Genomic DNA, 22,574 nt, shown 5'->3' on the forward strand with positions numbered 1-22,574 from the left:
AGAGAAAGAAAAAACTGGTAAACGGGGAGGACTGATTCACCGATACGCATATGATACTGATAATGTATATTTGTGTGTTAATGGTGTGCGTCGATGCGTGTGTGCAGACTGATCTCCTCCCACTAGATGACCATTGAACTGTCACCCCAGTCCTCCTGCTGATGGAGATAACAGGGGGCTGAGGTCCACCTCCACGGAGACACACAGACCTCACACCTCCACCCTCCCCCTTCTCCACATGGACTCGTCCCCCACCAAGGGACTATAAAAAGTCTGCCCCCGCTGAAGTTGTTCAGTCTCGTCCAGAACTCCACCAGGTAAGAGAAGCAACTTTGCGGTACTCGCAGAACAGAATTGGAAGCCGGAGAGGACTAAGTGTAGGGGAACTTTTTGTTAGAACTAAGTTGATAAACAAAGGGGAAAAAAAAGAAATTGCTGGAAGTAAAATTCTTAATTCTGACTTTTTGTATTTTTTATTTTATTAGATATAACTTTGGGGTTGTTCTCTTTAGCCTGAGGTAATTTTGCAGCAGTGCTTCTCCACCAAGAGCGTCTCCTGCTAATTCTATGACCGTGTTTTACAGCAAAAGCTGAAACAGGATTATGTAGCAGCTTAGGTCTGATCTCCTTAATCATCCTCTGTAATCTACTCAGATTACAAGTTCCTTTAATAGCTTGCTATACATTTAGTGCAAACTCATTCAGGCTAATTCAGCAATGTGCTGGGCTGTTAAGACATTCTTACTTCTAAGACTACTGAGTCTGCTTTAGGCACAGGATTCAAGCTCTGTTGGATTAATGAATTCCCACTATTCAGTTGGATGTTCCTTTCCTAATCATTAACTGCTTTTCTGCTCTAGACCATCACCATGAAATTTGTGGCTCTAGCTCTCACTCTTCTCCTGGCTGTCGGTGAGTACTGAACGCACCCTTTCCAACCTGAGGGAAATCATTTAAAATGCAGGTGGAACTTTAGCAGGTCCACTTTACCCTTTAAAAGTTTTTCCCTCTTCGCTTGCCAAAGGCTCTCAGGCTGCCTCCCTGCAGGCTGATGCACCTTCCCAGCTGGACCAAATCCGGTCCGCTGTGGATGTCTACCTGACTCAGGCGAAGGACGGTGCCATCAAAGCCCTGGACCAGCTTGATGACACTCCATACCAAGAGCTCAAGTAAAGATTCTCATTCTTGTCCATCAGCCGCACTTTTTTGTAATTGGTCCATGCATTGCCAGGGGTTCGTTTAACTTCCTGCCTTAGTCAGTTTTTACACTTTGCAGTCGACATTTGGTGTGTACACTTAGCTTAACTAAAATGGCTTTGCTTTCCTATCTCTGTTCTCTCTCAGGACCACCCTGGCTCAGCGCCTGGAGGGCCTGCACACTCAGATCAAGACTCTGCAGGCTTCCGTTTCTCCTGTGACCGACAGCGTCTTTACCACAGTCTCTGAAGCCACTGCTGACTTACGTAACAGCATTGTGACTGATATTGAGGCCCTGAGAGTCGAGCTGGAACCCAAACGTGCTCAACTGAGGGAAGTCATTGAGAGACACATGGCGGAATACCGCAGCCAGCTCGAGCCCATCGTCAGAGAGTACCATGCCAAGCACAATGCTGAAATGGAAGAACTGAAGACAAAGCTGGAGCCCGTTATGACTGAGATGCGTGAGAAGATTCGCACCAATGTGGAAGAGACCAAGGCTGCGTTGACACCCATTGTAGAGAGTATTCGTGCCAGGGTTGCTACACACGTGGAACAAGCAAGGGAAAAGTTGGCTCCCTATGTTGAAGAATACAAGGAGCAGCTGAGGCAGGCCTACGACCATGCACAAAACGTCAAAACTGAAGACCTTACTGCCCTGAAGGAGAAGATTCATCCTCTGACCGAAGACATCAAGGCAAAGCTCCAGCAAATCTTTGCAATCGTTTCCGAAACCTTCAAGAGCTAAATCCTCCCTACCCTGTTCCTATAACTAACCTCCCTTTCCTATCATGTCTAGATCCATTCCAAATTTCTCTCGATTCCTTCTTTCTTCACAAACAGACCACTTCCCTAAAATTTAGCCTTGCTGATGAATTAAACGGCAGGACTCTCTCTTCCCCAGCTTACTTCATGCATACATGATCAAGCACAAGCTCCCAAACACACAGACGTGTAGATACTCAGCACATAATTGCTCTATTCTTCACATTCTGTGCCCAACTTTTTGTGTAGCAATCATATGTGAATTATTGCACGTGCTCAAACTCCTGTGTAATGACGCTTGTCTGACGAAAAGTGTGCCTTGATGAATTACAGCTCAATAAACATCTGACTGTTTATACTACTCTGAAATGATTTTTCTCTCCTATATGATATGTAAAACTTTTCCTCATCCTAGAATTCCCCAACAGTAGCATTGAACATCTACGCCTTTTTTAGGGTTATCAATGCTCATATTCAGATTCATTAGAGTGTTTAAGACCTCAGTGAACCCCTAAGGTTATGTCACACAGACACACACAGCATTTTAAGAGGTCATCATTGATCAGAAAGGTCTGCTAGAGAAGAATATTAATACAATCAGTTGTACTTAGGAATGGTGTACGATAGCACATGAGACATTTCTGTTTGTGAACACCAAAAGCCGTGATTAATGACTTGATCACACAGTGACCGGTCTATTGACAACTTATGTCTTGTGCTTTATTGGAGAAAAGCATTCTTTCTGCTGTGTGCTGCTACCCTCCAGGCTGGATCCCTTCAACACTGTCCCATTGAGCTACACACACACACACACACACACACACACACACACACACACACACACACACACACACACACACACACACACACACGCATAGAGTTCTTATAGTCTGGTCATCATGCAACCCAAGATGATTTGCACAACAACACTGTGAGATGAACTTTCTCCAAAATCTAAAAAAAACAACAACAACATTCATCAGTGGATCCTTGACAAGAGATGATGTTTAAACATGCCAGAGTCTTGCTTCTAACCAGCCTCAGAAATGTATACCTTGGTCAGTGTTAAGGAGTAACCGGTTCGTTAATTAGTAAGGTGTTGAAAATCTGCTCCCAGAAAATACTCTGAATAATAAAAAGCAGCTCGATGATGTCCTCATCTGTCTGCACCCTGTAACACTGGACCGATTAGGGTGTTATTAATGTGCTAAAGGTTGGTTAGGACGAGCTTCACTTATTGCTCCAGGCCATAAGAAACAATAGGTAATAGAGCAGAGAGTTCTACATGTGTGTGTGCACGCGCACATTTTTGCCTTAACTGTTCTCAGGGCGGCAAGTGAGTGCATCTGTGATTAGTGTGTGTCAATGGCACCGTGAATATTGTAATGGATGAGTCCACCATGGAAGTCCCCAGTGAGAGCCTCATGGTGTATAAAACCAGCTTGTTTCTCACTGCAACCAGACACTCCACAGACCTGGATGTACATCTACTGCAGCACCTGAAAACTGGAATACAAATTGTTCTTTTCAGTCCCATGTTGCTTTGCAAAACTGTGGGTGAATGTGTTGACTAGATCTGGATGAAAAGACTGGAAAAAACAAAATAGCACCTCCATCTATGTTATCAGTAAGAGGTGTTGAAATTATGAATGGTAAGTGTTTCGCACTCCAAGTTATCGCATCAAAGCTCATGGGCAGAATCTGTTCCAACAAATATGAACAGAATTGTATTCTCTCTTCTCCTCAGGTCTTCAGCTGTCTCAGAGCTGCGATCTGTCTCTACCCTGCTGCGCAGACGAAGGGTCACTGTCGAACACAAAGTGCCCCCAGATCAGTGGGGTCAGAGTTCAGCTGGAGATGCAGGCACTTTGGCAGCAGTTTGACCAGCTGGGCACAGAGATGATTGTTACCAAAGCAGGAAGGTGATGAGAATCCTCACATTTATGCATACTCCTACTAAACATCATATCTTGTATGTTTCCTATTTGTCTTCCTGCACTACCTCTCACTAGAATCTGTTTGTTAACTTGCAGGCGGATGTTTCCGACATTCCAGGTACGGATCTCTGGGATGGATCCCTCTGCCGAATATGTTCTTCTCATGGATTTTATCCCTGTCGACAGCAAAAGATACAGGTCAGAAACACAACCTGCATAACTGTGTTTAGTGTATTTGTGATGTTTAACAGTTGTGTTATTTGTACGAATACAATTCTGCAAGCATCGATGCTCTGTAAGTCCTGCTTTGAACATTTTACACTTTTGTGTGTGTGTGTGTGTGTGTGTGTGTGTGTGTGTGTGTGTGTGTGTGTGTGTGTGTCAGATATGCATTCCACAGCTCATCCTGGTTAGTGGCGGGAAGAGCAGATGTCGCAGCCCCAAGCAGGATGCATTTCCACCCAGACTCACCTGCCCGTGGAGCCCAGTGGATGAAGCAGACTGTGTCCTTTGACAGCCTAAAGCTCACCAACAACCTGCTGGATGACAACGGACATGTTAGTGAATGTCTTAAATGAGGGGCTATGATGCTAAACGGGCTTTTTCGCACAGAACATTAACTGAGGAGCTGTAGTAAGGATTATTTTGAATTGTGAATCATGCAAAGCTTCGCTAAAAGATTCCAATGGAGCAGACTTTGAAGGCCAGAAAAAGAGATCATAGCAGTGTGCAACAATAAGTACTAAGCTATTTGTGTTTTCTCATGTCCCCCCACTTCCAGATGATACTGAACTCCATGCATCGCTATCAACCGCGCTTCCATGTGGTGTATGTAGATCCAACGCCGAACAGCCACTTGAATGCATACAAGAACTTCTGCTCTTTCTCGTTCCCTGAGACACGCTTCATGGCTGTAACTGCTTATCAAAACCACAGGGTACGGAACTGAGTGAACCAAGATGCAAGCTAAAAAAAAATTATGACATTACAATGTTTTTATCTGTTTGATTTTTGATTATTTTTTTTGTGTGCATTAAGCGATTCTTTGCTTTTCATGCCATTTATTTTAACCTCTCCTCTTAGATCACTCAGTTAAAAATTGCAAGCAACCCATTTGCTAAGGGCTTCAGGACTACAGACCCCCAGGCTTGGTGAGTGTCACACTTTCCCTGCACTTCACCTAATTTAATAAACATATCTGTCCCTAGACCATAGACCAGAAGAAATCACGACATGATGACACTGTTTCTTTATCACTTTTATCACCCGTTAAATAGTGATAAGGCGAAAGTCTTGATGATAGCTAATCTCGGACCTTTGTATACAAAGAACTGACGTTCATAGATGACAGGTTATACATGTCCGGGATGAACACCTTTGCCTGCCATGTATTTAATTTGTGTGTGAGGTTAAGGTGAACACTTACCTCTCCTCTTTCTCACTATGGTTTCTTGTGTGTGTTTGTATGTAGGGCGGGTAATCCCAGTCCTCTAGCAGTGTGGTGTCCAGCAGAGGGCAGAGCAGAATCTCAAATCGACAAATCTGGAGAACAAATAAACTGTGACTCAAAGACCTCAACCAGTCAGTATCTTTTGCATTTTTTTAAAACAGTGTTATATGTGGTTAAAGTCTTTTTAGCTCATGGAATAAAGAAATTTTAACTAGTAGATACCTGTTTGAATTCAACCTACTTAATGAAACTGTACGGAGAAGGATTATTTAAGGAAAAGACTGTAAAAACGCAGCCTGTTTGGGGCTTTATTTGCCCACCAGTCCTGCAGTGTTTTAAAACTGGATAAGAACAACCACATTATTTAAATAAGCTTTTGGCAAATGATTTATATTTATTAGACAGCAGATTTGGTCTAAATGTTCTTCAGTACCTTTCTAAAGATTTTTCTTCTCCATCTTCAGGGCAGGAGGGCCTGGACCCGCTGATGATGGAGCAGTGTGAACTGTTTCATCACAGTAAAGACTCCATGGGAGGCACGGAGAGGAAAGGTGGGAGCAGTTTTTTAGCACCTGCCTCCTGCCTCCATCTCCCCTCCTTCTGGGACCGTGCAGGGTCATCATGAGACCACCAATCTGTCAAGGTTCAAAAGAAGTGTTTTAAATGAAAAAGGACCCTCCTGTTATATAATATTATGTGATAACTTCACACTGTGTTCATTGTCATTTTTAGTAACTATTTTACAAAATAATGCCTAATGGATACTTATAATCATTAATTGTAATTATTATTAAGTGTAACATAAAATCCAATGTCTACATGAATTATGACAAACACTGTGAATAATACCATTCAAGCACTTCAAGGACATAGTAGGGTCTAGTGTTAACGCCGCAGTTATACAGTTATAGTGTTATGTTATCTATGCAGTTATAGTTCGTCTCCATAGCAATATTTATAAAATCGTGTGCAACGTTTGTAATGCATCTGTTTGTTGTCTGAGATAATAAAACAGCACCCTGAAGTTTTGTATGAATGTTTGGTGTGTTTCTGATATTGGAACTGATGACTCGTGATTTGCAAGGGAGTACTGGTGAAAACTACATTCCCCAGGATGCAATGTTTCTTAGGGACAGTTTCCAAACAACCTGCGAGACCTACAATACCGCGGCTTCAGAATAAAAGACGATATGAAAGCATTACAGGCTATACAGAAAGAAATGTCGAGGAAACAAGAGCGATTTAATTTAAATGGAACCAAGTGTAACCTTTTCTGTTGTAAAACTGAAAACTAAGGAATTATAAAGAAAGTACTGTAAACCAGGCAGTTCCTTTTAAACAACCTTGTTTTAAGTTAAATCCTCTTTAAGAAAGGCGTATACTCCAAGCCTTCTGCAGTGGTTTGACACGTGATGTGTTACCGTCAATGTGTAGAGCTGCAAATAATCAGTGCCGTCTAATTTTAGAACCCATTGGGGTAAAAATGTGGGCCTTTCATGCTTTTTTGCTTATGCAGGCGTAATCGGTGTAAATTGTTTTATTTTGAAAAGTATTAGAGGAAATTGTGTGGCTATGTAAGCTAACTTGACGGAGGTGATGCTCGCGCTCTTGCAGCTCTGATGGATGCAGAGGGGTAGATGGAGGAGGAGGAGGAGGTGAAAGACTTGAAGGCGGAGAACAGAGAGAACGTGTCGGGCAGGGGGAAGGATGCGGATTATGGCAGCCTGCCGACCGTCCTGCCTGTCAGCGGTGAATGTCGTTTGACACGAAGATGCGCGGACGGAACTACGCAGGCCTGCAGTTTGTTGGCTCACGGAGGCACAGACTGTAATTTACGCGTCGGTGACACCAAGGATTGCCTGGATCAGCTGTGAGGGCGATTTATTATTATTTTTTATTTTATGCTATTTGATTTATTACTCATGCTAGTTGTTGTAGCATGAGTATCCCCCCCTCGACGTGTCATTTAACATGAAGAAAACAGGAGTGAACGCAGAGTGACCTCGTCTCTTCGTGTTTGTGGTTTAACTGCCATCATGCTTTTAGCCGTCATCTTAGCATCCTCACCACCTGAGCTCTCCCCCTGGGTTGCTGCGGACTGGATGTCAAACTGAAGCGAGTGTCGTTAAGTCAGGCTTGAACACGACAAAATCAAAACTTTTACCCGGTTTCACCATGGACATGTTACAGCCTCGCTGGTTAACGGGTATATTTATATGGACGACTTTATGTCTGCTCAGCAGCGGTCAAACCGCCCCCAACTCCTCGGGCCTGTCTCTAGCCATCCGCGTGCCACTGCGGCAAGGTGCTCGCGGCGAACAACCACCGCCGCTGCCACCTGCCGCCTCCGCGAGCAGGAGCCCTGCGCGCAGGCGGAGAGGAGCGCCAGCGGGCGGTATCAGCTTCGTGGACATGATTGATAACCTGCGTGGGAAGTCTGGCCAGGGATACTACGTGGAGATGGCCGTGGGTTCTCCTCCGCAAAAGGTAGAGGTTTCATTCACAAAGAGTAATTGATTTGATGTCCCCTGACTCCTCAGTGTGTATCTCATCACCTTTTTAACCAATGAACACACACCCACTGTAAGAAAATCAATGTAATTAACACCAGGCACACCCAAAAAATCAATATCTTATCCTTAAAACATCCTTCTTTAAGAGTACTCAGACCTATCAGGCAAAACCAGCTTGAAATTATCATTGGATCCAGGGTTATCAATTAGCACAAGACATACCCTGTGATGTTATCTGTATTACACAGTCACCTTAGTGTTGCATCAGTGTGTCAGCATACATGCTCATATATATAGTCTTTGTTAGAGTACGTGTGTGAATCCCTGTGAAAGTGTGAGAAAGGACTGAATGATACGGGCAGATAATGGAACCATTAATTCTGCAGAGTGAGGACTGCCAGCTGGGTGCAGCTGCGGTGTACAGGCTGGCACACAAAGGGCGAGCACGGAGGGAGAGATGGAATGAGAGGATCTGCCAAAAGAGAAGGAGGAAAAAGGAAAAGATGGAGTGGGGTGACAGGGACAGAAGAACATAAACAGAGGGACAAGGGTCAAAGAGAAGAAAGTGGGAGTTTGAGAGTGGAAGAAGAGGAAGGAGAAACAAGTGTGTGTGTGTTACAGAGGGAGGACGTGGAAGTCAGACAGGCAGCTTTCAGGAAACAAAAGCAATGAGATGGTGTGGGAGATGGAAGGCCGAAGGTGCTAAGCGGAGGTGTCACTTTGCCACTGATTCTTCCTGTGTCAGTGAGAGAGACAGAGGGTGAGAAGGAGATCTGTCTGCTGCAGATCAGTCCCCGGCAGCAGAGGCCAGTCAGCACTGACAGGCAACACTGTGTGTTGGTGGCTGGAGTGATTGTTATTTATTCATTATTCTAATCTTTCAGCGCAGGAAGCCAAAGTCTGACGTTAAGTGAAATATAGGAAGCCGTGCAGGAAATCTGTCTTCAAAAAAATATATTGATTGTAATTTGAGGAATGCGTCAGAGACTGTTTGTTGGCATTTTCTGAATCTTTGTGTTGCAGACATAACCTTCTAAAAAATAGAAAGAAAACAAAAACAGTGACCTTTGATATGTAGCCGTGGAAGTAAGAAAGAGCATCCAAAATTTAGAGGTGTTAGAAGCTCAGTGAGGTAACCACCCACAGAACACTTTTATTTACTTTCATTTCTGTAATATAAATAACTTTAACTAAAAAGCCAGTCTTCTAGTTTGTTATCTATCATAAATTCTTTATGAGTCAAAAGGGTGTCTTTTTACTTTTGAGCCTGATCATGCCAAAAAAAATCACTGTCACCCTGGTAACTACCAGCTCGATGGCCCCTGACCTGAGGATAATCAATATGAATTCACTTAAGGGCAAAATCCAATTTTGTTGAAAGCTCGTCAAAACTGTAGCCACCATTTTTCTTTCTCCTGCCTTTATTTCTCTGTGGTATGAAATAAAAATGTGTTTTAACTAACTTTAGGAATTTTTAAGATAGATAAAGGTTCTAATTCTCAAAGATTTTTTCATCTGTGTGGTGTGGACGTAGCTCTGAGTCTGAAAAGTGAACCCAGGGAAGGCTTACTTTAAATCTGCAATGTTTTTAGAGGTCACCAGGGGGCGACTCCTCTGGTTGCAAACTTGGCATCCAGCTGTGTAGTCTGTGGGGATCCTTGTCTCTCTTGCTCTGCAACATCAGAAAACATTGATGAGTTTATCGGCTCAGTCACTAGTGTAATGTCTTAATGAGTAAAATATTAAGTTAATTCTGTAAAATTATTGTCATTGTCACAGTCACCCTAACCCTAACCCCCAAAATTATCAAGGTATGTCAGGGATGTGTGGTGTCTTCAGCTTCACAATCATTTTCGCCACTTTCTCTTCCCTTCTGGTTTAAAAACACTGGGATGGAAAAACACACGGAAAAGTCTTGCTATGAAGCCTCAGTGGGTGACTTCATAGTAGCTGCTTTAATCTTTTATATACAGGTCTGGGAACATTTGGAAAGAACCTAAACACTGTCATCACACTTTGATTAAAATGTGGGAAAATCCTTGTTGATACTTGGAATATTGAGACATCACTCACAAGAGATATGTTTGACATATGTTTAACAGATTACAAGCCAATAAGTCATCTATTAACGGTTAAATACCGACAGTTGTTTTTTGGCAAATACAGTTAATCACTCTCTGGCAGACGATCATGGCGGAGTCTGCAGCTTGGATATAAACATTATTTTTATTGCACAAATGGATGAGTCCGATGGGAAAGTACAAACTACATCCAGAACAGAATGAACTTTGTTAAGCTCAAACTAGAGCTGGGCGATAGAACGATAACGATATGTATCGCGATATAACTTTTACTCGATAGAGAAATTAAGCTATCGCGATAGACCTCGCCGCTCTTGTCCTCTTAAAAAAAAAAATTTAAAAAAAAGGTCAGCCAATCCAAATTAAGCAGCGCAGAGCCGAACCAATCACAGCCGCAGCGTCACGTCGCGTGACTTGTTACGTACAGCACAAGTGCCAAGCCGCACGTGTGTTTGTTTGGGAAGCAGCCAGCGGGTAATGGAGCCAGCGCGTAATGGAGGAAATGAGTGTGCCGACTAGAAAAATCAACCGAGCGTGACCGAAGAGAAAACAGATGATGGTTCCAATGCCGGAGAGATTGTCGAACGGAAGAGCCATAGAAGCTCCGTAGTGTGAAGGTATTTCGGCTATTTCAAGTCTGACAAAAAACAGTAGCGTGCACTGTAAATTGTGCCGAAAGCAAGTCTGGAAATACATGCGTCACACTGGTTTCGGTGAAATGAATTTCTACAATACTGTTACTGTTAATTCTACTCTCTGCAGTGTTTAAATGCTTACATATACACACAGTTACTGTCCCTCCACACATACGACTCGGTTCTGCTTCTATGCCGCAGCTTTGTTTACTTTTTCCCACCGAGGCTTCTAGACTTCTGATTGGCCAACATTTCTGCATGGTTAGGAATCTAGCGCCACCTGCTGCTTTGGCATGTTCATAGCAGCGTTTTCCTTCATTTCTGCCTTTATGTGTGGACGGGATTATTTTTTAAAACGAAAACGGAAAATCTCCGTTTTCAAAAATACCCGTGTACGTGTGGACGTAGCCTCAGTCTCTGACTGGAAGCGCTAATTCATCATTCGGCTTTTGTCAGACTAAAGTAACTGTTAAAACTGTTTGAAAAGCTCAGCTATACAACAAGGAGAGATTGAGAATTTCCTTTTAGTTCTCAGTTTATTTGATATTGACAAAAGTTAGTCAGTTTTGTCTGTTCTTCTGTAAAACAAACTAAGATTTATTTTTAGAATTAATATTTTGTTTCTAAGTGGAATTGACAATTTAGTCTGTTTCATTTGTTCTATTTTGAAACTTAAACGCTTTAGCGGCTGCCTTTTGTGTAGTTTGCAATATTTGCCTTTATTTATCTGAAAAAGTCTCATGTTCCTTAAGTACATCTACCCTGTTGAACTTATTATGGGAAATAAATATTTAAATCAAAACAAGCTGCTGATTATTTCACATTTTACTTGTGAGCAACGGCACATTTAAATCTTACAAATATAGTTATTTGGCTTATATCGTGATAGATATCGTTATCGCCTGAAATGAAAAAAAACATATCGTGATATGTAAAAATCTCATATCGCCCAGCTCTAGCTCAAACACAACTTCAGCTCTTTGGAAACATCTGCACAGATCATATTTAGGTACATTAGTAACATATCATTAATGCTGCAATCCCGAACAGGTTGGAATTCAGAGATTTTGCGTTCCTAGTTGTAAATGTTTTGTGGAACGTCCCCAACAATCCAAGATGGTTGCACTAAATGTAAACAGTGCTAAAACTTTAAACTTTTAATCTGTACAGCCTAGAGCAGGGCGATATGGCCAAAAATATTTATCACGATATATATTTGAAAATTTGCGATAACGATATAACCGACGATATAATTGATGCGAGACAAAATACAACTCCACAACATTACTAGCGCAAAAAGACAACCTTCCATTTATTTTCACTTAAACAAGAAGCTGGTTTTTATGTACATTAAAGCTTTATAAAAATGTAACAGTGCAAATGCAAATTCCTTGCTGAAAGTTTAACCAAAAGGCATTTCCAGTAGAAATGGGCTGACATATCCTCAGCATAACCATGTATAATATCCACTGAAGTTAAAAAGAGGTGCTTTGCAGTCTGAGGTACACCTGTGCACTACTCATGATGTCAGATCAACATCCTGATGTGGCACACCTGTGAGGTGGGATGGATTATCTCAATATAGCAGATGTGCCCACTACCACACATTTGGACTGATTTGTGACCACTGTTTGGGAGGGATGGTTATATTGTGTATCTGGAATGAATTTTAGGTCTCTACGTCCATCCCATGGAGAATGGGAGCAGTAACAAAGGTGTTGCGTTTATATTTTTGTTGAGTGTATATGTGTGTTATCATTTTGGATGCCACAAAGGGAAAAATTCCCTGTTAATTTCCTTCTGGTGACTTGGTACCATATTTTCATTGCTGATATTTGTGGCAGCTAGTGGACTTGTCTCAACTTAAGTCAGGGACTTGAACCATAAGACTTTCAAACACAAATAGCTGTTATCCTGTAATCTTAACACCGTCTATTAACAGTATTACAGATGGGGAAAACATTTGCTGCCTACCTTCAGGGCTGAGTTTTATCGTTATAATTTTTTATTTAGTAATTAGATTTTTTTTTTTTTCATTTTTACTCATTTTTTTTAAAAATTCTGTTTACTTCCAGTCAGTTTTCAAAGAGGTTTGTCTTATTTCAGTTTTTATTGTTTGAAAATGTTTAATCTAGTTTAATTAGTTTTAATCTTTTAAAATGATTAAAATGTGGAGGGCATATGGCAGATGCAAGATTTAGGAAAATCAGTGTAGGTCTTATAATATAGTATATACAGTATACAATAGAAATGCAAAACCTTTTGAAGGCAGTTGTTTCTCAGTCTTTTAGACATCCAGAGTCTCATCCATCAATGACTGATCAGGCAAGTTGTAAGAACATTTTTACTAACAAATACAAAAACTTAAGATACTGCCTCTATATTTTTTATTCTTTATTTTTATTAATTTTACAAGTTCACAAAATTGTTTCAGTTAAATTACTTTTTGCTTTTTATTTTTATTTTAGTTGACTGAAATGTGTTTTAAGATCTACTTTTAACTAGTTTAGTTTTAGTTCACTATAATAACCTTGTTATTGGACAACTAATGTGGGTTATGTGGCTCATAGTTAAATGGCTAACGTGCACCAGTCAGGTTAACATTTATGGTAATTGTTCAGTACTTTAGTATTAAAGAAACATATGCTTTACTGATGTCTTGAAATTCTTCATTAAAAAAACAGGTGATAATCTTTAAGATGCTTCATCAAAGTTTGTTGTGCTGCTGTTCACACGTTCAGCTGCTAGTGAGGGGAGGGGCATTGTGCTGGTCTGCAGAGCTGCAGTTGTTTCTCAGCTAGAGGAGAGGAAGATGCTACTGTTGCAAATGAGTATCTAATCTGATTGTAGTATTTAGTATCAATTATCCAAGTAGCAAAACTTTTTCTCCTATTCATTACAAATGCTGGCTACGGTACCTGTGGTACTGAAAAAAGTTCTCAGAATTTTGGTATGGAAAGGTACCACAGGTATGTGTTCTGGTGACATCCCTGGTGACAGTCATGTCAGAATTGCTACCGGGCCAATAATAATGTGTATGTGAATAATGCTTACAAAATGCATTTTTAATTGCATTTTGGTAGTTATTAAAACAAAAATTATTCATAACAAGTTTATTTGTTTTGTTTTGACTGTCCGTCACACACCCCTGGAGATCCTCAGAGCCAACTTCAAGAAGTAAAATATAGAGTATACAAACCTTTGGATGTAGATATGTATGTGTTAGAGATTAAGAGTGGCACTATAACTCAGAGCACTAGATGAATCATTTGGTCAGCGTTGGCCAAATGGTCTTGAATTTTAATGAGCACATATAGAGACACGAAGGAGACACTTTACATTTATTTATTAGAAGTAATGTTGCGGAAATGACCCTGATCCATTTACAGTAACTTTCAAAAACAGAATGTAGGTTGCATTCTGTTCTCGTAACTGCTAAATGATTTCTCCTCCATAGTGAAGGGGGAAGGGTGTATAATGGATGGAACAGACAGGCACTCTGCCAGAGAGGACAGGAAGACAGATAGAGAGAGTGCAGGGAGAGGCATGAGGTCTCAGTGTGTCAGGATGCAGTGGCTTTCGTCATTTGGGATCCTTGTGTGTGTGGCCCCGCGCACATCTCGGTGACTCAGGATGCGTGTGTGAAAGATTCAGACCTATAAAGTGTAGTCAGCAAATTTCTTTCCAAGAAAGGAGGACAGGGTGCGTACAGAAATATGGCTGACCGTGTTTTTGGGGAAAGTACAGGTGGATGTCAGTGATGTGAACATATGTATGTCTCTGTGTGTGTATATATGTGTGTGTGTGTTGGTAAGATAGACAGTCAGGATTTATTCTGGGCTTTCAGTGCTGGCCCTTGAGACTCCAGCACTTCTCTGGATATTTAAAGAGCCAATCCATTATTGAACAGCTTGCTGTTGGTTCAGTGTCTGCCTGTGTGTTCATCTGTTTGGGTTTCTCTGTGCCACTCTGTCTCTGCTCTCAGCTGAAGTCTCGGTCTTTCTCTGAATTTCTCATTTATCAATAAAATGCAGTCAGAAATGGTGCTGTGCAACATGGGGTACACAGTCATGCATAGTTGTAAATGATCGTGTAGTATTATACATAATTAACATGAGGCAGACGTGGCTTATTTCTCTTCTCCTCGCTGTCTGCCGCGGTGCTCCATTCATACTTTTACTAACTGTTTTGACCGACTACGCAAAATACGATACTTGCATTAGAGATGCTGACAGAAGAGGAGGAGACGGGGAGTAGAATGGGCAACCTGAGAGGAGGGGAGGGTTGGAGTGGAGACTGAGAGGGGACAGAGAAGGACATTCAGGTCAAAAGGAAGCATCACAGGACACTACAACAATACAGTGATGTGTACAGTAAATTCCTGAGGTGAAAAATGAAAGTCAGTTACAGATGAGGCTAATTACTTGCCAAAAACAGCCTGTAAGACCTTAAACTATCTATAAAATATTGATGTTTTCGATTGTAGACAGCAAACGTAATATTGTTTTACAAACTTGTGGTATGTGTTTAATAAATCCCTCTCTCTGCTTTCCTGCATTCAGTTGAATATCCTGGTGGATACTGGAAGCAGTAACTTTGCAGTCGGGGCGGCTGCTCATCCTTTCCTGCGCAGATACTACCATCGATCGCTGTGAGTAGAGACTCAGTCAGATATAGAAGTTGTTCGGAAACATTTTATGAAGGCTGGAGGAGAGTAAAACGAATCCTGCCCATTGTTCATTAACAGCTCCACCTCGTACCGCGACCTGGGTAGGAGTGTGTACGTTCCCTACACACAGGGACGCTGGGAAGGAGAGCTGGGCACCGACCTAGTCTCAGTCCCGCATGGACCCAACGCCACGCTGCGCGCCAATATTGCTGCAATCACACAGTCGGATCGCTTCTTTATCAATGGATCTAACTGGGAGGGAATCCTGGGGCTTGCCTATGCTGATATAGCCCGGGTAAGAATCACTCTGTCTTTCCAAAATATGAGAAAAGAAAATCTCAATTCAAACTTTACAAGACACTTACAAATGCCATTATCCAGAGCAGCCTAACATATTAAAGTTAGGGCTAGAAGTTAGATTATGTCTCGACTGCTAATACACTTACTTAAAAGTGACATGTGATGAAATTATAAAGGAGAACAAATGAATGTGAGGACATGCAAAATAGATTTTATTATCACATCATACATCTATATTTAGCTCTTGTGGAAATTAGTGAGAGCATGTGACCAAACTGTCAAGCGGCACAGTATCAGATGTGGGTAAGCGATGCTACTAATCTAGCAAAAGATCAAGAAACTATTGAACTGGTGATGAAAAAAGTTTGGTTCTTTCAATTTAAACCTAAACCTGTGATTCGATTTTGTTACTCAGATGTCAAAGATCAGTGTAGTTTTATTACATACGGCATAAATGCCCACTTTATGATACAATAAAAAGTAAGTAATTTTATTCGCGACAGTAAGGTGTTTGGGGGTTTTGAATATGTAATTATTTGGGGCTGTGACAGTGGTCTGAATTAGGTTCACTTGTTCATATTTTCATGCACAATTTCCACAGAACATGGAAGTGGATTCAAAGTCCAAGGAAAGACCTTGGACTTTGAATCCTGTATCACACTTACACCTATTGGCATAATAACTGCCACACTGACATCTGCAGAAAAGTAATATGTGATTAGACAGCAGAACTGCTGATGTGTCAGGAGGAGGATATTTAAGAAACTGAAAGCAGGTTGGGACGGGACAAAATATTGACCCGGCAATATATTTCATTGCATCCTCCCAAACATTATTTACAGAGAGGTGCCAAATATTAACATTTTTATTGAAACATTTACCTAAAAAATTACAATACTGAACTCTATTAAAATGAGAAAACAGTGAACACACACATTAACACCACAGTGCAGTCAACACATAGTTTTTGCATCTTTCCTTTTTTAGGGTCCGGTTACACAGATGATGTCATGTGTGGTAGATGATTATTCTTTATAATCATTGCTGTATAGATATACCATTTATATCATGATAGTATTGAATCTGTAGCTATGGTCTGATTCCCGGTTCTATTCTGGACTTATTTGTCTGTGTTTCCCTCCAGCCTGATGAGAAATTGGAGCCTTTCTTTGACTCTTTGGTTCGCCAGACTCCTGTCCCCAACCTCTTCTCTCTCCAGCTGTGTGGTGCAGGCTTCACACAAAACTACTCCCTGGGCAGCGCTACAGTTGGCGGAAGCATGGTGAGAAACACTTATAGCTCTTTTCCACTCGTACCTACTCGACTCGACTCGACTCGAGTCTTCTTGGTTTCGGTCATTTTCCATTACAATTGAGCACCACCTAATGCTCATGGGTCGTTATAGCAACACGCCCGAAACTCCTGTGACTTCATTTGTATCTAACACAAACACAAGACAACAGTGGGGGACGTTGAGGCGATGGTATACCTGCTTCTCAGTATATGGCTGTTTGTCAGATTCAGGTACCACGTGGGGTTTTTCATGTAACCATTGCCCTCGTTGCCGGGTTTCAAAAATGGTGGTTTATTTTCATGAAGAAGATGCTCTCATGGTTCATCGAGTGACGCCAATGACTAGCCAATTGGTGACATGCAGTCTGCTGACGTCACATTTTCAGATGGACTCAGATTGGACAGGGCATAAGTGGACAACTCTAAAAACCAAGCAAAGGCAAGCAGGGTTGAGTAGGTACTAGTGCACATGTGTTAGGCCGGATTGGACTCTATTATTCCCCTTGCTTTCAGATCATTGGAGGTGTGGATCCATCACTCTATGTGGGAGAGCTTTGGTACACACCCATCCGCAGGGAGTGGTACTATGAGGTTATCATCGTACGTATTGAGGTAAACGGACAGGACCTGAACATGGACTGTAAAGAGGTGAGGCTCGATAAGTAGATTCCTACGAAAGCTAAAAAAAACACAAACAGACTAATGAAGGATGTGTAAGAAATTTGAAATATGCCTGACTGTGTCACTGTCTTCTACAGTACAACTACGATAAGAGCATTGTGGACAGTGGAACTACCAACCTTCGACTGCCTAGAAAAGTGTTCCAGGCTGCAGTCAAAGCTATTGAAGCTGCCTCCTCAGTCAGTACTACTATAATGTACCATCACGTTTATATCACCGCCCTGGTCGTCTGGTTTGTACTGAGTGGATTATGAGAACCAACTAATGTCCTTCCGACCCTGATTTTTCAGACCGAGCAGTTTCCCTCTGGGTTCTGGCTCGGGGAGCAGCTGGTGTGCTGGCAGGCTGGCACCACGCCCTGGCACATCTTCCCCGTCATCTCCCTCTACCTGATGAGCGAAGTCCGTAACCAGTCCTTCAGAATCTCCATCCTGCCGCAGGTAGTCACAGCAGTCTCGCTCTGGATCTGAGTATAATTTTATAAAGCTGGAGTTTTAGAAGGGTCAGGGACATAAAGCTGTATTGCTCAACCTTGAATTCTCTCCAGGTGATGTGAAATTAAATGTTATTTTGTAAGATCTTTTGATAAGAAGATTACATTTAAAAATGTTATTCATTTCCGTCATTGGTGCAAGACGCAGTTATGCAAGAATGTAGTTAGCATGCCGCACACTGTATGAGGTCTCGACACCGTGTATTCATCAGTAAGTGAAAAGTTTTAACTTTCATTTGGACTTTGCACAGTACAAAAACTGTGGTCAGAGCAAACACACCAATATATGCAGTACCACTCCTCATGGAATGAAAGCACAACTAGAAACCGTGACAAAAGAAAAGAGCACGTTTGAATGTCCTTTGAATATATTTTCTAAAGGTTTTAAAAGTAATTCAACGTCCTTTTTTTGTTGTTTTTTTATAAATTGGAAGCCGCTCAGACAGACCTTGATGGTGACGAGATTAATAGAATTTGAGATGTCAAAGAAAAGTTCACTGCAATAAATATCTGAGTGGGTTGTGACCTTGATACTGTCAGAAAAATTAAAAGCTTATTTATTTTACTTTGTGTCCCTCTGTTTGAATGTCTGTAGCAGGTATAATACAGTGAATGACTTTGCTATAACAACTGCATATACAGGAACACTTGAGCTGGAAAAATCTGCCTCTGTAATCTGATTGTTATTTGTTCTGAATAAGATCCTTTAAATATGAAAACATATGATCGCTCTCTAGTGGACAGCTTTGCAATTACATCATTGATTCTAGGTCATAGCTCAGTACTGATCAGCAAACAATATCTGCTACTAGTCCAGTGTGGCGTTATAGCCAGGATGTTCATATTAAACAAGTCCGGTTAGTGAGGTTAGTGTATGTACAGTCAAACTGTATGAGCCAAAAAATCATACGGTCAGCTTTTGTGGGGCAGCCACTGAAAAGGAGGTTGACTTAAATAAAGCTAAAACAGCTTGTTTCAGGCAGCTGAGGGCACTTCAGTAAGGCCCGGTACAAGATAAATAAGGATTATTTCCCACTATGCAAAGCTACTCTAACAGGCTCTAAGAATAAAACTGTGCAATGAGAAATTAGGGTGATACGGGCATTTTAGTGAGCTCTCTAGTCTCTGTATAAAACAAAGTAACCAAGTTACTCAAAACACAAACCTTGTTGTAAGTAGGGATTTAAACGGTGCTTAAACGGTGCTCGAACCGGTGCTCAAAGAATGGAAAACACAAACTTTGTCCAAAAACCTCTCATGTTTAACTGTTTTCCACTTTTTCTTTGGTCATTTTAGCCTTTTTGGCCAGGGTGAAGGGAGCATCTGCCATCAAACAAGAAGACAGCCGCATGTAACTACGACGGTGTTTGCTAGTTCACCTTACGTGCATTAATGTAATAACATGGTTAGCGTACTCAACGTAAATTACACACGGACAACATTAAGCTACTCACGCAGAGAAGAACGGCTGCTGCTGCCGTCATCATCCATCATCATTTCTGCTACACTGGCAGGGCTAGGTGCCAGGACTCTCCTCTTCGGGTTCTTGGGGGATGTTGCTCCGTGTCCAATAACAGGCACCACACCCGCAGTAGATGTGCTCGATGTGAGGTCTCGCAGCAAGCTATCAAATACGGTGCATTTCTCGGCTTTAAAAAAAGCTCTATGTGTCAGGTGTTTCATCAGATTTGAGGTGTTACCTCCTTTGCACAGTATCACAGTATCACCTTAAAGCACTTGTTGCAGGCTGCTGAGTTTGTGTCTTTTGCTGTAAAGTACAGCCAGACTTTTGACCGCTTCGCCTTGAGCATTTTTAATCTGTAGCTCTGCTCTAAAAGAACGTACGTACCTGGGCCCGCCTACTATCCTCGGAAACGTAAAATGATTGGCTAGAATCTGAAGTGTATGACATCTCAGGAAAAAAAAGCACCGAAATAAAGCACTGAAATGTGCGCTGCTTTTCGGTCTGGTTACTACCATCTAGTTGTGAGCACTTTGGTTTGGGAACTATTTTCTACACGGACATTTCTTTCTGCAGATTGATTTTGTTTATGTCAGGAGAAAAAAAATGCTTTCTACATTTTATACCATTGTCATGATTTCTGGAGACATCGCTGCTATCTCTCGTTCAGCTTCATCTAGCACTCTGACATTGCAATATCTGAGCATGATGCACAAACTCTCTGTCTCTTTGCCTGTGAATTCCTCCTACACATGCAGGAGTTGAGCAACCAGGCTTGACAGGTACATCTTAGGCCCCTGAAGGCTTTTATCTATATCACATACTAAGATGTTTTTTGAATCTGATAACTCAAGAATGTAGTTGGTACCATCAGTGCATCTACTGGGAGGCTGAGGGGTAGCGCTGGGTGTTGCCCGTATTTTTAATATTTATGCACCTCTAACATCTTATAAAAGCATAGCATTGTTTTAATTTCATGACAATGACATCTAATTTATATCCAAAAATTTTGAATTATGGATGATGTATTACTTCGTCATGTTGCCTAGCGACCACCTAACAATGAGCCAGGTGACCCGCTTTTAGCCATGAAGGCACAATATCGTTTTAATTTCTTTACCGTGTCCTCAAACGCTGTTACAAAATAGCTGAGATGTTTTGTAAAGAGTAAATAACAACAACATGCAGTGATTTGCAAATCTCACATGATGGTGTATTTTAAGAATGAAGTAATGGTGATTACACAAGGGCTGTGCATGCCTGATGCTGGGTGTCTGACTCTACTTTTTTTCTTTTCTTTTGTATGCAGCAATACTTGCGTCCAGTGGAAGACGTGGCCTCTGCTCAGGAGGACTGCTACAAGTTTGCTGTGTCCCAGTCCAGCACCGGCACAGTGATGGGCGCCGTCATCATGGAAGGCTTCTACGTGGTGTTTGACCGCGAGAAGAAACGCATCGGATTTGCTGTTAGCACCTGCCATGGTGAGGAGCAGGGGATGGAGGGATGACAGAGAAAAAATGGGAGAAAAGAGAAGGAGGCAGAAGAAATGTAGGTAGTATTGTTCTGTTTCTTGACTACATACAATCCTATTTTGTTTTTTTTGTTTTTTTAGTGCACGATGAGTTCCGCACAGCCTCCGTGGAGGGTCCGTTCCACGGGGTCGACCTGGAGGACTGCGGCTACAACATCCCCCAGACGGACGAGTCCACCCTTATGACCATCGCCTACATCATGGCGGGCATCTGCGCTCTCTTCATGCTGCCGCTGTGTCTCATGGTGTGCCAGTGGCGCTTTGCCCGCTGCCTGCACCCACATGGGGACTTCGCTGACGACATATCGCTCCTAAAGTGAAAAGGAAGACGTGGAGGTCATATAAAGACATGTGCTTGAAAGGCAGGATAAACATGGACTGTGGTTAAAAAGTGTTTTAAAATGTCGGTGCTGTTAAAACAGGAGCTTTGAAAAGATTTTTCAGCTAACGTTAACTAAAGAAAATGGTGACAGCCTTGCTGCCCTCAAGTGTTTTGCAAGGATAACTAGAGCCGTTACAAAAAAGCCGTTTTCATCAGCATCAACTTTGCCTGTTTGAGCTACCTATGCAGATCAGCATGGCTATAGAGAGCAGATGCAGGAAAATGTGAAATGAAAGAATAATGATTATAAATAGTATATAAATAAATCACAACAATGGATTTGTTTTGTAACTCGGAAAGGTTTGTCTCTTAACATTTGGAACTTGAGGAAAGAGCATTTAGAAACATTAAAACACTTTTAATGAAGAAAATCACGCCAGATATGAGTACTGGATGGAGATAATGTAAACATATGGACGTATGAACTGGTCACTGTGTGCGTGTGTGTGTGTGTGTGTATAGATGTTCTGTTTGTGGCTTAGAGTGAATGAGACGAGTCTGATACATGTGAGCATGCCTGTAGATGTGCGCAGCTGTACTGTAAGTGAGAAGTGTACTGAGAGGTTTAACAAAAATGGAAACATGATAATAGCGCCAATGAAATGACATATGCCAGCAAATGAATCCTGCAATGCAAAACAAGTATGCATAACGTGGCTAATTTGATTAAATATCAGACGTTATATTTAAAGTATAAAAATCGGTTTTGCTTTGTGTGAAACTGAGACTACTGAACACAGCAGATGTCACTTTTTCTTATTATATTGATGGCTTCAATTATCTACTGTACATAAAGGTTGTGCATTCCAGATCATGTATTTGCGCAGACACACACAAAACACACAGAGCTTATATCCCTGCATATGACTGCTGCACCATCTGATGATTACCACATGTAACAAGAACACATGACAAGCAAACAAACCAAGACTTTATAGGGCTTTTTTTCCACAAACACAAACTGAATCACTCACCACATCTTTCAAGGGGGACCATACATGTATGCTTGGACAAAGATACCAGCCCAACGTATGTTATACACTAAAGAACACTATGTATGTCTATAAGAGACTGTTTGTATTGTCTCCGAACAAGGTGTAAATAGGTCAACTCAGAACTGTTTATTTATCTGCCAGGCGCTGGCAGCACTGTTGAACCAATAAAATACTAATTGTAACTGGAAAA

The 22,574-nt window shown here is 41.5% G+C and overlaps 3 protein-coding genes and 1 long non-coding RNA gene across 5 annotated transcripts; 3 read left to right on the forward strand and 1 right to left on the reverse strand.

Moving 5' to 3' along the window:
- Positions 1-223: 223 nt before the first annotated feature.
- Positions 224-2,318, forward strand: apoa1b (apolipoprotein A-Ib). The gene is given in 5 exon segments (XM_026192101.1): positions 224-250; positions 252-317; positions 861-912; positions 1,025-1,169; positions 1,345-2,318. Coding segments are annotated over 5 exon segments (876 nt in total). The 5' UTR covers positions 224-238; the 3' UTR covers positions 1,946-2,318.
- Positions 2,319-2,403: 85 nt separating this feature from the next.
- LOC113036061 (T-box transcription factor TBX1-A-like) lies at positions 2,404-6,602 on the forward strand. The gene is made up of 8 exons (XM_026192100.1): positions 2,404-3,614; positions 3,710-3,884; positions 3,996-4,097; positions 4,285-4,456; positions 4,681-4,836; positions 4,983-5,050; positions 5,371-5,480; positions 5,814-6,602. Exons 1-8 carry the CDS (start codon positions 3,581-3,583, stop codon positions 5,972-5,974), a joined length of 978 nt encoding a protein of 325 aa, XP_026047885.1. The 5' UTR covers positions 2,404-3,580; the 3' UTR covers positions 5,975-6,602.
- LOC113036064 (uncharacterized) lies at positions 3,788-5,385 on the reverse strand. 2 transcript variants are annotated; one of them, XR_003274418.1, is made up of 4 exons: positions 5,326-5,385; positions 4,371-4,438; positions 3,965-4,075; positions 3,788-3,849 (listed from the first exon to the last, which is right to left on the reverse strand). It is a non-coding gene; the product is annotated as an uncharacterized LOC113036064 (long non-coding RNA). The 2 variants fall into 2 exon arrangements; XR_003274417.1 differs by lacking the exon at positions 5,326-5,385 and having other exon boundaries at positions 4,371-4,743.
- Positions 6,603-6,958: 356 nt separating the features above from the next.
- Positions 6,959-22,574, forward strand: bace1 (beta-secretase 1). Its single transcript, XM_026192099.1, has 9 exons — positions 6,959-7,836; positions 15,141-15,229; positions 15,326-15,542; positions 16,692-16,829; positions 17,354-17,488; positions 17,599-17,700; positions 17,812-17,961; positions 20,786-20,957; positions 21,089-22,574. The coding sequence occupies exons 1-9, from the start codon at positions 7,525-7,527 to the stop codon at positions 21,325-21,327; spliced, it is 1,554 nt and encodes a 517-aa protein (XP_026047884.1). The 5' UTR covers positions 6,959-7,524; the 3' UTR covers positions 21,328-22,574.

This window comes from Astatotilapia calliptera, chromosome 14 (assembly GCF_900246225.1).
Source record: "Astatotilapia calliptera chromosome 14, fAstCal1.2, whole genome shotgun sequence".
Taxonomy (NCBI): Eukaryota; Metazoa; Chordata; class Actinopteri; order Cichliformes; family Cichlidae; genus Astatotilapia; species Astatotilapia calliptera.

Bases quoted from the DNA above. Each gene is read 5' to 3' on its own strand.
- LOC113036061 (XM_026192100.1), top strand. From the start codon at position 3,581: ATGTTATCAGTAAGAGGTGTTGAAATTATGAATG. The intron at 3,885-3,995 runs GTGATGAGAATC...GTTAACTTGCAG, and splicing joins ATTGTTACCAAAGCAGGAAG to GCGGATGTTTCCGACATTCC. The intron at 4,457-4,680 runs GTTAGTGAATGT...CCCCACTTCCAG, and splicing joins TGCTGGATGACAACGGACAT to ATGATACTGAACTCCATGCA.
- bace1 (XM_026192099.1), top strand. From the start codon at position 7,525: ATGGACATGTTACAGCCTCGCTGGTTAACGGGTATATTTATATGGACG. The intron at 15,230-15,325 runs GTGAGTAGAGAC...GTTCATTAACAG, and splicing joins AGATACTACCATCGATCGCT to CTCCACCTCGTACCGCGACC. The intron at 16,830-17,353 runs GTGAGAAACACT...CCTTGCTTTCAG, and splicing joins CTACAGTTGGCGGAAGCATG to ATCATTGGAGGTGTGGATCC.